This window comes from Lytechinus variegatus, chromosome 10 (assembly GCF_018143015.1).
Source record: "Lytechinus variegatus isolate NC3 chromosome 10, Lvar_3.0, whole genome shotgun sequence".
NCBI classification, from domain to species: Eukaryota; Metazoa; Echinodermata; class Echinoidea; order Temnopleuroida; family Toxopneustidae; genus Lytechinus; species Lytechinus variegatus.
The window spans coordinates 33,840,091-33,857,384 of NC_054749.1; the positions used below are offsets into that span (position 1 = coordinate 33,840,091).

Consider the following 17,294-nt stretch of genomic DNA (forward strand, 5'->3'; position numbering starts at 1 on the left):
TTCTCTTATTTTATGGATAATTTTTTTTAATAGTGTACATTAATATAAAATTAAACGAAGAAGATAAATTTCTTAGCTCCAGAAGTATAGATCTCCATAACGAACTTCATGAAACCCTCCCGACTTTGTAAAACAATTAATGTTCACTATATTTTCTTTTCACGAGAGACTGTTTGCTAAAAATAGTGACGAAAAAGATTATGAGATAAACTTATATTACTGCATATATATTTAGAACAATTCATAAATTTGGTCATACGGCTCAATTTATTAGATTGAAACCTTGTTTAATCCGTGTGTAGCTTCACATGCAATCTTAGGCAGTGGCGTGCGCAGGATTTTTGAAGGAGGGGGGGGGGGGGTTCAAGCTGAAAGGAACGTTGACAAAAAAAGAAAGTCATCACCATTATTTTAGGTCGTTTCGTACCCAACACAAATAATTCTTCAACATTTTCAAGGGGGTGTTTGGGTAATTTTTTTTTAACAGATCCTAGGTCTCCACTTACTACCGAAAGGCGATTACAGTATTAAATTTCAACCAAAAGTATTAATTTCCGATACTCCTCCGTTCAATCAATATCCTTTTTCATTTTGCGCCCTCTTGCGTTTTCTGCAAGTTAGCGTAAGTAAGTCATTCACTACATTGATTGATTGGTGGAGTTGTTTGGAATCGACGTTATGTTGAAATAATAATTACATTATTGGCATTCCTATTCTTTATTTAAAAAAGGATAGCTCCACTAATCAAAGCTTAAGAATTTTCCATTGGCCTATAATGCGGTCAACATTTTCATGGATCTGAAACAATAATTATGACACATTAACTAAGAAAATAATAATTGGTCGCTTTTATATCATCGTAAAATAATATCATGATCGACTATTATGATTGCTTTCTATGATAGAGATAACTGAAAGTTTGCCAGATTGGTCTGTTTTAATTTATCTGAGAGCTTATATAAGTTCAACATACTTCGCCAGCAATTGACGTCACATGAAAAAAGCACGCCGGCTAGACCAAGGGTGACAAAAGCTATTATCATACCATTGTGATTAATGTGTCTGTCGGTTCGGAACATGATTTGGAGTCACTAGCGTACCTACGGGGGGGGGGACAGAGGGGGCAGTCAGCCCCCCTGACGAGTCACAACCCATGCAAATGACATATCCTTGCCCCCGTGACGAGCTTGAAAACGTAATTTTCCCCCCTGACGAGCTTGAATACTTATTCCCCCCCTCCCCCTGACAAAGCTTAAAGCCCCCCTTTTTTTTGCTTGTCAAATTTTTCGACCGGTTTCGCCCCCCCCCTGTTGGAAAATCCTAGGTACGCCACTGTTTGGAGTGGGCTCCGATCGTGTGACTGTATAACTAATGATATTATACTCCAAACTCAGATTTTGAAAAACAAGCAAACTCATCAACAATTCACGATACATTTTTTTTTCACGTATAAAGTGCACTCATGAACAGTAATGATTGTCATCGAGACAAAAATTTAGGTACAATGCATGACAAGTTATAAAGACATTCCAAAAGGTTCGAAAGTGTTGGTTTGAGATGAACACATAGATTCCTCTGCATCTCACACCATACCTCCCCTCTTAATTTTGAACCAGATTTCGTGCGAGTTCTGCACAATATCGTGATAAGGCCATGTTACATACTTAAATGAAATACCAACAAGTTTTTTGTTGGGGGGTGCACATGCATTCAATTGTCAAGATCATGCGGAAGAGGGTCTCTCTAGTCAGTGCCGCTGAAAATAGCCGTTTCGAGATTTAAAAAAAAGTCCTTACTTTTTTTATTCTACTGTTTGTAGATTATAAGAAAAGTGTAAAAAGTGTCTATTTAATCACAAACAAAGTTTACAAAACTATGCATGCAGATATTAATAAGGATACATTAATCGAAGAAAAAACAAACATCATATATTACAGGCAAGATCTTACCGAACTATACATGTGACTATATTAACTTACATGGTTTGTTTAAGTAATGTTTAAAACCAAGAAGGTATTATTATTTACAGAAGTTATATCATGATTAATCATAGTAATCAGAATAAAAAAAAGAATATATACGTATTCATGGCATATAGATTTTTAAGAGTCATCTTTTTATTTTGGAGGATTCATATATATAGTGATAATTTTTTAACGAATTGATTAGGCCCATATGAAGTGCGAAAATATAGGTTTATTCAAGAAGATTCGTACGTTTGAGGTTCCTTCAGTGATAAACAAGTCATCATGCATGCAGAGTTCCCCATTCCCCCACACAGTAAAAACAAAGAATAGCACGTCGTTTAAACATGTCATCTAACAACAAGTTGTTTATTTTTTTTTGTATAATTGCATAAACTTTTTAAATAAAATTGATGATTGTTGAAAAGTTAAAATAGTTTTTTTTCAAAAGTTTAAACAATAGTTGTAATAGTGAAGGGCCTAAACAACGTATTTAACATTTTAAACAGCTTTTTTAACAGTGCATCATGGAGAGTTGCCAAGTCAGCTATTCAACCAGATAACAAATACATATTGTATATAATGGAAAACAGATTCATCTTTGAAATTAATGTGAATCGGATATAAAATACGTGAGTTCTTGGAATCATCAAGAAAACATGTTTGCATTATTTGGCAATTGAAATATTATTAACACATTATAGAAAATTTACACTCCATTATGTCATTCAGGTATTCACTAACGTAAAAAATATCTATTTTGTTTAAATATAAAAAGTGGAACCCTTTCATAAAACATTCTAAAGAAAAAAAACTCGAATCAGATCATTAAACACATTGTACTTCATTATAAAAACATTCAAAATTTGAATGTCATGCATGAAAAATTGAAAATCATGACATGAAAAACATTTGTTAATCCTTATAAAATGTTACGATAGTATTTTTATATATGGTTCGGTAGCCCAATCCCTCATTATCGGGGTAGAGCGTGTTGGTCTGATTGCCATTTTGTCCAATATTAAATTGGCTGATTGTCATTCACCGTATGATCAAACATTTCTAAGTATCCTATTGCCAATTTGTCTACATGTAGGTGATAGTCTACTTATTTTCATATCATGATACACATAAAGCTATTAATAATGCACTTTTACATATACGTAAGGCTGTATATACGCACGACGGCCGGCAAAGTGGTCTTATAAAAAAGAAATACCCCCAATTTTCCCTGGTCTCTTAGCAAAAATAGTGTAATTTTCTATAACCCTATTCAAATTTTGATAAAATTACGATACATTCTGCATTGAATCATTTGATATATAGAAAAAATAATATTTACAGATTGATTTTACTCAATTATGAGCTACTTGAAGATTCGTACAAAGAAGATAACATAGAAGAAATGAGACAAAGTAGTATTTCACGTTTCATCTCCTTCATCGGCAATAAAATCTTTTTCTTTTAAAATCTTTTCCAAGAGTTCAGCATCACGGTCACAAACGTGCCATGCAACGTTCCAGGGCAGGTCCCGGATGTCAACTGCGATGTTGGTGTATAGGGGATACAGCGTCACACGTGGCGTTCCATAGTACAGGTTACTCAGACCATCTGTATCTATGCGCTCTTTATAATTATTCAGAAGACATACCCTGTGTTGAAATATATAAAAGAAAAATAATCAACCCACCAAAACGTTTTATAGCTCGGTTCGTTAACTGTTTTAAAAATACGTCATAAATAATGCACTCTTTCAAAGATAAAGCTAAAAATGGAATTCGGTGGTCATCTTTCTCTATCTAATTAGGCCTATACCATTTCTTTCTTTATATCATAATACGATTTCGTTATGTATTCTACGGAAAAATATTAAACTCCTCCATTTTCTGTTTTGGAATCACACACCGTAAAACAAAATAATGAACGATAAATTTTCGTGTTATTTTTTTTTAATGGTGCATGCATGGGACACGAATGTTTATATACTCATTTTCATTCCCTTATTCTAAAGGTCTATCAAAATTTAGTTGGCAAAGATTATAAAATAGTTCGAATAAACTGTTGATAAAGGTATGGCATAGTTGTTTAAAACGTATTACAGAAAACACAATATCTGCGTTTAGCTTTCGTTATCTAAACTATATACACAAACACCAAGTGACGCTATTTCATTTAGATAAACCTTATTCTGTATCTCACCTGTCCATATTTTTCTTGGCGCTCTTGTGATGGTGTGGTATGACATTATAGAATCCGACCGGTCCCCAAGGCCTTGTTTTTGCCAGTCCCTTGGCCCTGATCCGGCCTAAGATGTCATCGTCTTCTCCTCCCCATCCCCAATAGACATTAGGAAACCCGTTAAATGTCTCAATCTGTGTTCTAGTGAATCCAGTAACAGCACCAAAGAATCCCCAGTACAATAACCTGTCAAGTAAAAAAGGGGGATTTAATGTATACATGTATATAATAATCTTCTCCAGAAGAGAATAATCATAAATTATTATTACATATAAAGCAACAACTACAGCAATATGATGATATGATGATGATGAAGATGGTGATGATGATGATGATGATGATGATGATGATGATGATATGGTGATGGTGATGATGTGATGATGATGATGATGATATGGTGATGGTGATGATGGTGATGATGATAATGATAATGACGATGATGATAATGATAATGACGATGATGATGATGATGATAACGATGATGATAATGAAATATCAAAATAACATTGGCGGCAAACGATAATGAAAAATAACAATGATAATAATCGTTATTATGACTACTTATAGTTTAGATTAAGTAAAACCAGCTAATCTTAATATTTTCCTCAAAAATATATTACTCTCATCATTTACCTTTTTTATTTGCTTTGTTCGACCAACTATCTTACTGGCAAATCAAAGAGGCGGGCGGCCCCTGCTCTCCTCTTCAAGAGAACTGTTCATGAAAGAACCTTTTAATGTTATCCAACAAAGTAAATCTGTCATAATAAACTTTTTTATGACAAGGTTACTTTATCCGAAAGTTAGTAAAAGTTAGACGCCTTTGTTTAATTCTAAGGTAATCAAATCCAACAAAAAAAATTGTCAATGAAACAACAAATGTTGATGAAACGATTTTATGAAAGTCAACCCAAAACCATAGTAACAGTCAGACACATGAACTTATTATCCATTCAAATTAAACGAGAGCAGTTGTCAGACGATAAATGTTAATGAAACGCTCACCTGTAGCACCGTAATATCATAAATAATACACTGCAAAAACTCCGGTGTTGATTTAACACCAGCCCGGAATCTATGTCCACACCAGAGAAGTATTGAAACAACACCAGTTTTGAATGAAACCGATGCTGTTTTAACACTAATTGGTGTTGTATAAACACCTATCTGGTGTTAGACCAAAACGAAACTGGTATTGCTCAGTTAACACTTCTCTGGTGTGGACATATAGGCTGGTGTTAAATCAACACCAGATATTTTTGCAGTGTATAGCGTCCAAAATGACTTTGAAAATGTGTCTATACTTACTTGTAATTCCACCGGTCAACACCAGAGACGAAATGACGAGGCATTCCACTGCATCCATAGAAGTTTCCATATGAGAGAGGTATATGATCAACATCATGAAATATAAAGCAGTCAAACATGGTGTAGTTTAGAGCCTCGACGAAACCGACATTCATCAACATCGCTCGATTAAATCGGAGATCATTTTCCTGATGATAGGTATGAAATCAAAGCGGATACTGAATGAAATGTGCATAGGGGAAGTAAAAGATGCCTCTAATGGGTTTCGGCTTTATGAGCAATCGGAGTCGACCACGCGATCGCGCCGATTTTCAGCACGTACCTCGTCAACCGTGACGTAATCTGTCAAATTTCATAGTAAAATTTTACGAAATAATCAATCTGCAAATATTTACATGTATGCATAAGTTAGACCCTTTTTTCTTAAAAATGACGCTCTATTATTTTGGTATTGAATATTGTATAGTATGTAGGAATCAATTATGACTTTTTGTATTTTCTTTCTACGAATTTTTTGGAGAATAATCCGACCTAGAAATAATTGTTTAGACCAAGGTTTTGGTGAAAATTTATCATAACGTCGCCCTGATGATTTTTCAAAGGTTGTCAACAGAGTTACTTGGATGATATAATGATATTTCATGTAAAAATAATAATTCTTGGCAACCTAATCATATGACTTATAACACATTTTGAAAAGATAATTGTATTTCGTTCAAACTTAACTGATGAGCTAATTGATGTTGAAATTCCTATTAGTCTTGAATTGAGTATTACAAAGGGACGGCCCAGAGCCACGAAAGTTCATTTCGAGTAAATCAGAAAATGAAACATTTGTTTGTCCAATAAGGAATTTGGTCAGCTCCTCAACTATTTCGGGCACTCCTGGGTGGAATTCCGGGATACAATTACACAAAGATGGCCTCATGCAGCAACACATGGCCGTATACGCAGAAACTTTACAGGGGGGGGGGCAAGACGTGTAGAAATTCTTATGCGGGGCCCTTTTGAATTTTAGAGAGTGAAATAAAAGGATTTCGTGCACACCTTTGGTGAATTTTCAGGTTTTCAAAATTTCTGAATACAGCCATGAAACAAGTTAGCCATTTAGAGCCATTTAGGGTTGTTAAATACGAACTTATTTTGCGCTTATTAAACATTTTTTTTTTCTGTGCTCTTATATTAATTCAGTATATATTTACCTGTTCGACAACAAATATGGCAAACTCTAGGTATTGGCTCTTCAAGAATGGTACTAGATGAAGCAGCAAGATAGGTAGATGCTGATGACGATCTCGAAATGGTATTACTATTGCTACCTACAAGGGGAAATGATAGTAAATATAATTATTACAAATTAGTGTTTAACTACTTTTTTATTTATAAGGTAATAATCTAATTACACTCCTTTTCAGAAAGTAAGTTTGTGAGTACACTCTCTTTGCAAGGTTCTAAAGAATGTTTTTCGTTTCAAAATGAGCTAACCCTTAATGGTTTTTGAGGTTTTTCAGTATAGGCCATCGTTATGCTTGTACACTGTTATTGATTGACTTAATTTTGATTTCATAACAGCTATTCCATTCATCATAAAACAAAATACAAGGCACATACAAAGTTTACATAAATTACATGGGAAAATTGCAGATAATAAAATGATAAAAACAGTTGAATAAAAAAGAGTGTACATAATTTATAAATGAATGAGGAGGCAACTAGAAAGGGAAAGCCTTATTAGCGCTGCCACCTTTACAAGAATCTGGAAACTGAATATTTATGTAATATTGTAAAATACATGATGTAATAAATACTGAATACCAGATATAAACATTGAACATAAGAGGGGAAAGTACAAACTATAACACAAGGACAATATAAATATATATCAACGATAATTACTAAAAAGAAAAAAATATGATCATACATCATTTGAATATTTACTGAGAAGTTGGGTTTTATATCTCCTTTTAAAAACATTTAATGATGGACTAGATTATATTTTATTTTGATATATGTTTTCCTATAGATTCATTCAATCATCAATTTAAAATCTAGCAATATATTTTATAGAATTTTTTGAACTAATTTTCCAAGTCTAATAGGGAACCAACTCCTATAGGAATAGAGATGTTCATATTTCTTCCCAAAGTCTCACCTTCCATCTGGGCGAACAGGTGGTTGGTATCCAACGACCCCCTGGTAACATGATGTAATCCTCCGTCTCGAGCCCATCATTCAGTACATCCGGGATACCAGCTCCAGATGCTCTGTTAATCCTCCTTGCGTAGTAGAGATCCTGTAGTTTCTCGTTGCTATGTCGGGTAAGCCGACGGGCATCCATGGTATGGGTGAGGAGGATGCGTTCCTCTGCGTGGTTCATTGTTGTTTCGTTGAGTTCATGAGTTAGGTTCTTATCTAAAATAGTCATGATAGAGAGTTCAGTGTGCACCGAATCCTTCTTTCCAACTTTAAAGCGCAAAAAACGGCTTCGTGATGAGTTAGCTGACTTTGCTCTCTTACTTTCTTACCTTTTCATACATTGTACGTATTCTTACCACCCCGCCCCTCGAAAAAAACCCTCATGCAGGAGTACAGCTATATGACTTGATTCAAAATAAGATTTCCCTAACAGAAATAATATCAAATATATCGTTTTTTTCTCAAATTTCAATTTTCATAATCATAAACCTATTAAGATACAGTGTATACCTATAGTTCATAACCATAATGAAAAATACGCTAGGAGCTGTCAAGACTTGGAATGCCATCCCTCTTCCAATAAGAAATGCTTCCAGTATTCTAAGCTTCAAATCTTTCCTTAAGACATATCTTTTTCCTCAATAATTAATTTCCCTTTTTATCTTTAATATTGTGGTTAGTATTGCAAATGTTAAATTATTTTCATACATTGTTCGTGCTATGGTATATAGTATTATTATCATTATTGTTATTACTATTATTATTATTATTAACAATTCTGGCAAATGCACAATTAATCTGAAACGTGTGGAATTAGTGACAAGTTGTCCTCTGAATTTGATTAGAATCAGAAATATCTCTTTTTGAATATCGAATATTTCTGATTAAAGTATTTAAGATCTTGATGGTTTAAAGTAAGTGTTCGTTTGATCTATAACCACAACCAATTTGGATTTACTTTAAGTCTCACAAATAGAGCGTATTATCCAATAAAAATGTATGGTTATTGGATTCTTACACCCACTATGCTCACTGGCGGATCGTTTAAGTACACACCCCCCCCCCCGGGTAATTGTATTTGTAAGGCAATTGTGTGGGGTAAGTTTAAAAAGTATTGGGCGAATTGACAGTACCCATCAAATGATTTATTTTTCGTGTTTGCCTGTAAGCAGTATAAGGCAATTTCTCATTGTTTTACAGTATCACGTATAAAGTTCCATCTGTGTCAAGATAACCTAGTGCTGGTCTGGTAATCATTCAGCTTATCAAATCTGACAAATTGCGCTTCGAGCGTAAACGACACATTATTGATCAGGATTTGATTAAAATGAATTTTAGGGGTGTTTGAGATCTCTTACCTGAACCGGGTATGTCTATCTCAGGGCAAACCGGACCATGAATAGATTCTGTAAAAAAGATATATATATATAAAACGGAAATGATTACTACACTAAACACACATGTTATTCAATATGTGTCGGAAAAACAATTTCTATTTTACAAGATCTGAAGTCTTTATCTCTTGGAAAGTTATTAGAATGGCAGAGGTGATATTACTTTCGGAAGTTATTTCCTGATGAAGTCTCGCTTTATAGTCGGGAGTTGGATCAGGGTATATTGAGGGGGGGACGTATAACGGGATATAAACAGAACCCTCTCAATTAATTTTTAACCAATTTTTCTTCTTCTCTCTCAACCGAATAGTTGGATATAAACATTAATTGTGATTCCTTCCTCTATGGCGCCATCCATAAATATACAAATCAATAAGAATGATCAGCAAATTGATAAGATGTGAAGAACTTAGTTGCAAAAGGGGGTAGATCAATTTTCATCATTTTTTTTTTGTCTTAATGTATAGAGTTTTAGTAGACCTATCAGATGATACCAAAGGAAAATTGCATTTCCCATTAAAAAGAGAACAAAAATGGCAAAGATTTTTCAAAGGGGTTATATCCACAACGATTTTTTTAAAGAATATTTTTTTTAAATGTGAAGACAGGTAGATTTCTTTTATACCCGATTTTATGTTCACATGGTAGGGTATCATGAAACTTTAGTTTCGCATAAGAATATTGCAACATGGGAGCATAAAAATTGATTTTCTTGGAGTGGATCTAACCCCTTTTGCAAAGAAACTCTTCTGAAGAGCTCATTTGTCAAAAGATCCATTTTTCATACATTTTAATGGTTTGGCTGTTTTTTGTCTCAAAACAAAGATTTTAGTCGCTCTGATAATACCAAAGACAATTTGAAATTCACATTAAAACGTGAATAAAAGTGCCAAAGAAAATTCACTTTTTTATTCAAAAGGATTGGCTTCATTTCAGTTTGCTTGAAAAGGGAATATAGATCCACAATGATAATTTTTTAAATATATATTTAAAAAAAACGAAGACAGGTAGATTTATTTTTATACATAGTTCTATGTTCACATGGCAGGGTAGTATACAGCATGACAATTTAGTTTCTCATAAGAATATTGCAATATGGGAGAATAAAACAAAATTCTCGAAATGGTCCAAAGTGGATCTAACCCCTTTTACAGCCGAACTCTTCATATATAGCTCACATTGAAACAAAATTAATAATCTGCGAAAGATATTAAGTGGGTAGTATCTTTTAAAAGTCCAAAATAAACTTGCGTAAAATAATAATAAACAATTTTTATATACCGCAACATCGCAAAATTGCCTCTAAGCGGTTGAGAGAGAGGAAAATGAAGTATAAAGGAAATAGAAATAGAAATACTTTGCACAACAGAATGTATCAAAACTAATATTACTGCATATAGAGCTTTCCATAGCACTGAGACAGCCCTAGTCCGTGTCCAAAATGATATCTTATGTGGCGTAGACTTCCTACTCTCCTGAGAATAAAATTAGTCAACCGTTGAAATTCTGCAATCATGCTAATAATATAGTTTCTTACTTCTCGCTTTGACATCAACTGTCTTTGGTCTTGTAAATGCTTCTCCAATCCGATCTGATAATTTTCTCAGACCACTCATCAACTGCGATCCTTCATCCAGGTTTCTCCCAGAGCGATATACGACTTGGGAACGCCCTGCATAGTAAACAAATATATATATTACAAAGGGAAAGAAAGGGAGGGGACAAAACGAAAAGAAATATGAAAAAAAACGAGTTGGCGGTAAAAATAGCCAAACACGACTGGTTGCCATTATACCCAACCAACAACAATGACTGTATGGGGGGGGGGGGGATTGTCTATTGCCTTTATTAGTCGATACACTCATTATTTAATTCACGAGTACGTCAACGAAAATTGACAATTTACTATTTTAATTAAAGTCGTGGTAAGTTTGGAGATTCAATTGTTTTCAAGTCTCAAGGAATTTAGATTGAAATGACAAGAAAGTATTGGCAAACCCATTTCTATCTATTCCTCTCATGGCATCTAATGTGGACATGATGGATTATAGTAATAGTAAACCATGCCTACCGATATGTTCACTATATTGGTACATTTAGGGACGCACCATTAGATACCTAAGACTTTGGGTTGATGCAAAAAAAAATCCTTTCTTTTTTAACAAAGTTTTTTTTCCATAATCCAATGAGACATGTTTTTTTCTTCATTTTTTTCACCTTTCAGATGATTTGTCAGTGGACCAAGTTTTTTTTTATTCTGATGGTGAGTCAATTTGTTTTTTGGAAAAACTTACAGCCCCCCACCATCTCGATATCTCATGGCGCGTCCCTTATAGTGGTACCATTTACTACACAACACTACAAATCGGACGCACCCGAGATATATGCCAGGCTTTGCGAGCTGACATGAGAGTTGGTAAATCATGTAACAAAATGAGGTCTCCGTCCTCTGGTTTTCTGAGGGAGGCTCAATAAAATTACATCAGAAATTAAAAACAAAAGCAGTGAACAGCAAATCTCGTACTACGTTTAATTGCCGTGTTGGAGATGGGGGAAGATCTTTATTAATTTCATCTTTTGTTTTGTGATCTCTCCTACTAATATTTTTACCTCATTAAAAGTCGAGTATATTTATGTGCCATCTAGTCTATTTTTTCAGGACTTCTTGATTGTCCACGTTTATGACCCATACAAAAGGATACTTTCTACACATGCCCTATAAACAGGGAGAGTTTTGTTGAATAGAAATCAAATACGGCTTATTACATGCATGCATTCTATCCGAGCTTTTCTAGATTTAAACTCTTTTCTTGAGTTCATTATGTATAAACCTAAATACTTGAAGTAATCCACTTCTTTAATTAGCTTGGCCCCTTCCCATGTCAGTATTGATGTATGATCATGGGCTTCATTTGCAATGAAACATAAAATGATGCAACACACGTCGTATCTTAATTTTGTAGGCCTTCAAACCTTAAAAAGAACATATCAAAATTAATAAAATAATGTTGGTAGATCGACATTGTTCTATTTTTTTTAAAATAAAAGTTACTTTCAACACAATTTATCAGACCATGAGAGCTGGCCGTGATTCTTTTACTACAAAATTTTATTTGTTTTGTTAAGTAGTTGTGAATGAAAAAAAACCTCTTCAACTTGAATTCAATTTACATAGAGAGCAATTTACAGATCACCAAATAAATGTGATTGATTCTCAAAAGTCAAAGAAAGAATGAGCAGCGATATAAAAACTCCTTACCATAACTTGCATCAAACGATGCCCAAAGAGCAAGCGTTGAAACGGTTGCCATGACAACCAGAATCCAGATATACCAGAATAGAGCTCTGCCAAGGACACGCCCATCGCTCAAGGTTTCCCAGATGCGAGAAGTCACAGACGAAAATCGTGACTTCACTGCAGTGACATGGGACAGCATTGGAATTTGGAGTTTCATTTGGCCCGGTAGTGATTTGATGATGAATGGCACAATATCATAATGTGTGGTGGAAAACGTAACAGCGGATTCCTTGTCATCTCGTCATTATAGTGTTATCTGATGATAATAAATGAAATAGAGTGCAGAAATGAAATTATGATATCACTGCAAGTTTTTGAATAACAAGATGATTTTGTGACTTGAATTCAAATAAATACTTTGGCTTACTATACGCTTCTCATATACTACTACTACTACTACTACTACTACTACTACTACTACTACTACTACTACTACTACTACTACTACTACTACTACTACTACTACTACTACTACTACTACTACTACTACTACTACTACTACTACTACTACTACTACTATACTACTACTAATATTACTACTACTACTACCAGATTACTACTACTCCTATTACTACTACTACTACTACTACTACTACTACTACTACTACTACTACTACTACTACTACTACTACTACTACTACTACTACTATACTACTACTAATATTACTACTTCTACTACCAGATTACTACTACTCCTATTACTACTACTACTACTACTACTACTACTACTACTACTACTACTACTACTACTACTACTACTACTGCTACTACTACTACTGCTACTACTACTACTACTACTACTACTACTACTACTACTACTACTACTACTACTACTACTACTACTACTACTACTACTACTACTACTGCTTCGACTACTACTACTACTACTACTACTACTACTACGACTACTACTACTACTACTACTACTACTACTACTACTACTACTACTACTACTACTACTACTACGACAACTACTACTACTACTACTATACTACTACTACTACTACTACTACAACAACTACTACTACTACTACTACTACTACTACTACTACTACTACTACTACTACTACTACTACTACTACTACTACCACTACTACCACTACTACTACTACTACTACTACTACAACAACTACTACTACTACTACTACTACTACTACTACTACTACTACTACTACTACTACTACTACTACTACTACTATTTCTTCTTCTTCTACTACTGCTACTACTGCTGCTGCTGAGTCATGCTACTACCTACATATACTTCTACTTCTTCTCACTTTGCTACAACTAGGCCCTATATTTCATACCTACATGCATTATGTTGTATCATCTAGCTAGAAAGCAGATCAGGTGAAGAAACGAAAATTGATGTTTTTAAATTTTAGACAACTTAATTCTCAAAAAATCTATTCCGAACAGTCAAGTAATTTTTACGATATAGTTCTATATATTATAGATTATAGAGAAGACTAATCCCATGGTGCAAATCTAATACTAGGACTAGGCATATTCATTATATTCTGAAATATCGGTCTAACAAACTAAGATAACAAGGCATGATTGGTAGATTTCAAAGCATGATAATATTGCGAATTACCTTTTATGATTATACACCATATACTTCCTTCGAGTACAGCCTTTGGATAAAAAACACCTTACACCTTCGAATCTACGTCTACATTCTACTCTCGTACTTCTTTAACGCTGAGGAAGAAGCGTGATACTTCTTGGCAGTGTATCCTCCAAAATGATTTACACCTTACACCTTCGAATCTACGTCTACATCTACTCTCGTACTTCTTTAACGCTGAGGAAGAAGCGTGATACTTCTTGGCAGTGTATCCTCCAAAATGATTTACACTATATCAAGACAGAAGAATCTATGTTCACCTCTACGAAATGAGTTGTGGTTTTCCTGTTTGCAACACATGTAAACACTGATGGGACTGTAGTCCCTTCAAGATGAGATAATCGTTATTGTGTTATGTTTGCACTAGACAATGATAAGGTTTCTCAGATTTATCAAGCAGGGCCAATGAATACACTGTGATGTAACACAAGGATGAATAACAATAGACTGTGTTAATGTTGATGCCGTTTCGTCAAGATGGTCGGTTAACGGAAGTTGGGCGTTGGAATGGATGGATATAATGATTCTTAAGCAATAAATAAAATCAGTGGTCGAAAATAATATGTAACATATTATTAACACTATTCCAAAGTCGCAGACACAACTTTCTGCAGCACGCCGGTGCAGCTATGCTGTTCAAGTTGCAGCCCAGTTCGAGACAACCTGAGACTTAGTGGGACGAGAACATACCCAGTAGCAATATCCCTTCACGCAGCCATAGAAAGCATTCATCATTATCATTATTAAGTATGGCCAAGATTCTGTAGCTTTGGAACTGAGTCGATACAACCAATAAGATTTGTTACAAAACGCTCAATCATATTGAAAATGAACTGGAAAAAAAAATCCTATGAAATGTGGACTATTGTGGATTCGACATAAACGTTATACCGATAAAATCAGGCATAAGTATATTTACGGCAGTTGATTTAGTAATAATATACGTTTCCCCTATCAAAACATGAATCCTCTTGAGTTTATCAATGATTTGTATAAAACAACTTGAAAGTTTTAAGATATGAACACCACTGAAGTCATCAGTCATCAAATTAACAGAAAATTGTCACATGTAGGCGGTTAGATTTAAATGTCCTCGGTAATCTCTAAATATTTCTAACACTTGCTATAAAATTCGGTCAACCATTAAAAGAAATACCAGGTATATAGAGCGAAATAGGCCAGAGCAAGATCTCGTCATTTTTGACCGATGATTGGGCGGTTGTGGAATACATACTTAATGACACCGTTTCACAAACGAATATTGAAGGGCGCCAGCTAACATTCAATGAACAAAATTTCAATGGTTGTAATTTCGCTGATCAGTGGGTAAAATCTTGAAAATAATATAGCATCAGGATATTTTGATTAGGGGGAGGGAAAAACTATAGCAAAGTGAAGGCACCCCCCTCTCTCTCTCTCACAATATAATCAAGATAGATTTACACAATCCAGACCTCTTTTCTCTCCCACTTTCTCTCTTCTCTCCTGTAATTTTTTTTACCACATTTGCAAAATGCCCCTGCGGCCCTGCCATGACCTGCTCAAATTGCCATACCGATGATGATTGATTATGTATAGGTTTAATATTCTTATACAATAGTTTTGAAAATCGCGTTAAGCAATAGGCTAGATAGCAAACTTACATGGATCGTGGATGGATCATTCTTATCAGGATATATTTTCGTTGGATTTGCTTTGCTTTAATTATTCATGACTCGAGCTCCTTTTCATCATGTTTATTCAATTTATTGGGTATCTATTCAAGACCCAGAGAAAATGGCACCTCGACACATTAGAGATCAAATCCATCAAAGTAATCAAACAGATACAAAATAATTTCAGTTAAAAGTTTCTTCAAAGGCGGATGAATAGAAAAGTATAGATCGATGAAAAAAAGTTTTATTAAGCCAGTGACAGCAACGCTTGGATGATCGGTTAGCCTCTAGGTCTGTTGTGTAACTAAGAAGATAAAACACCTGACTTAATTTTACCTTGAGATGTTAGATCTATCTCTAATGCCAGTGACATTGGTTTGATTTCAGTTGGTCTAATGCCAATTCGTCCAATCACCAACTCGTATACTATCATTTGGTCTACCATCAGTTCGTCTACTATCCACGGGGTCTAATTGCCATTTCGTCCACTCACAATTTCGTCTATTAACCAGATGGTCCATTAGCCATTAGGCCTAACCTGACTGTTAATTTGACTAACTGAATTAAAAGAAACTGGGTATTAGACCAACTGGTTATGAAACCAAGTGATTATTGGACTAAATGGTGATTGAACCGAATCATTGTTAGACAAAAATGTTGATGGACGAAATGGCATTAGACTAAAATAAAGGAGACAATGTTATGAGTGGACGAGTAGGCAACAGACGAATTGGCAATTTACCGTGACATTATAGACGCAGTCACACAAACGAACTGTCCCCATGCAGTCCGACATCGATACCGCGTCGAAGGTTTGCTTGACCATGATCGTTTGTGATGGGTCTCTTGTGTTGGTGTGACCGCAAGCTATTAGAAAGTTTTCGCATAGCGACGCGTCGCGAAGTACGGAAGATTCAAGAACATAGAAAATGTGTTGTAAAATGCCCTTCATGACAAAGAACAACCAAGAAGTCTTTGTCGAAAATTGGTGAATTGACACAGTTAGTCCTGACTCTCGACAAACGACATATTTGCAATTTTTAGTCAGCTATGATGATCCTGGATCACCAATTTCGATAAAGACGTCCCAGCTGTTCATTGTCATTTGACGGACATTTTTTCAATACATTTACTGCGTTCTTGAATGCTCCGTACGGTTCGGAGCGAAAACTAGCTATTACCATTGTAAAGAAACACATTTACACTTTCTTTTTGAATAACGTGACCTTTAACGACCAAAGAAACGGTATTTATTTCTACTTGCTTGGCAAACGAGAAATATTCAATGGTAAGATTTTGTTTAATTTTTTTTTATTTAGTCTTTTTGACTTTGTTCGCTTATCGTTCCGTTCCGATGTCCAAAGAAACAAAAAGAGACGATTAAAAATAATTTTGAAAACATTTCCAGGCTCCTTAATCACTTCGGAATGTGAAAAAGCACACAAACACATGTAGTAAAGGTATTTGAATACAAATATTGTACACTAAAATGTACGTGCAAGTAATGATACAAACTTGCATTATGTAACTGAGTTTAAAATACATCAATAGTTTTTATAATAACCAACTGTGATTTATGCATAGAAAGTATACAATTTCATGTCAAATAAG

At 34.6% G+C, this 17,294-nt stretch overlaps 1 protein-coding gene across 2 annotated transcripts; it reads right to left on the bottom strand.

Annotated features, from left to right (window-relative positions):
* Positions 1 to 1,970: 1,970 nt before the first annotated feature.
* LOC121422878 (beta-1,4-galactosyltransferase 6-like) lies at positions 1,971 to 14,437 on the bottom strand. Of its 2 annotated transcripts, none has more exons than XM_041618105.1 (10): positions 14,260 to 14,437; positions 13,996 to 14,156; positions 12,360 to 12,654; positions 10,638 to 10,772; positions 9,065 to 9,112; positions 7,663 to 7,922; positions 6,713 to 6,829; positions 5,511 to 5,698; positions 4,164 to 4,388; positions 1,971 to 3,616 (listed from the first exon to the last, which is right to left on the bottom strand). In XM_041618105.1, exons 3-10 carry the CDS (start codon positions 12,553 to 12,555, stop codon positions 3,388 to 3,390), a joined length of 1,398 nt encoding a protein of 465 aa, XP_041474039.1. In that variant the 5' UTR covers positions 12,556 to 12,654; positions 13,996 to 14,156; positions 14,260 to 14,437; the 3' UTR covers positions 1,971 to 3,387. The 2 variants fall into 2 exon arrangements, with proteins under 2 accessions (XP_041474039.1, XP_041474040.1); XM_041618106.1 differs by having other exon boundaries at positions 13,996 to 14,059; positions 14,164 to 14,437.
* Between the last annotated feature and the right edge of the window lie 2,857 nt (positions 14,438 to 17,294).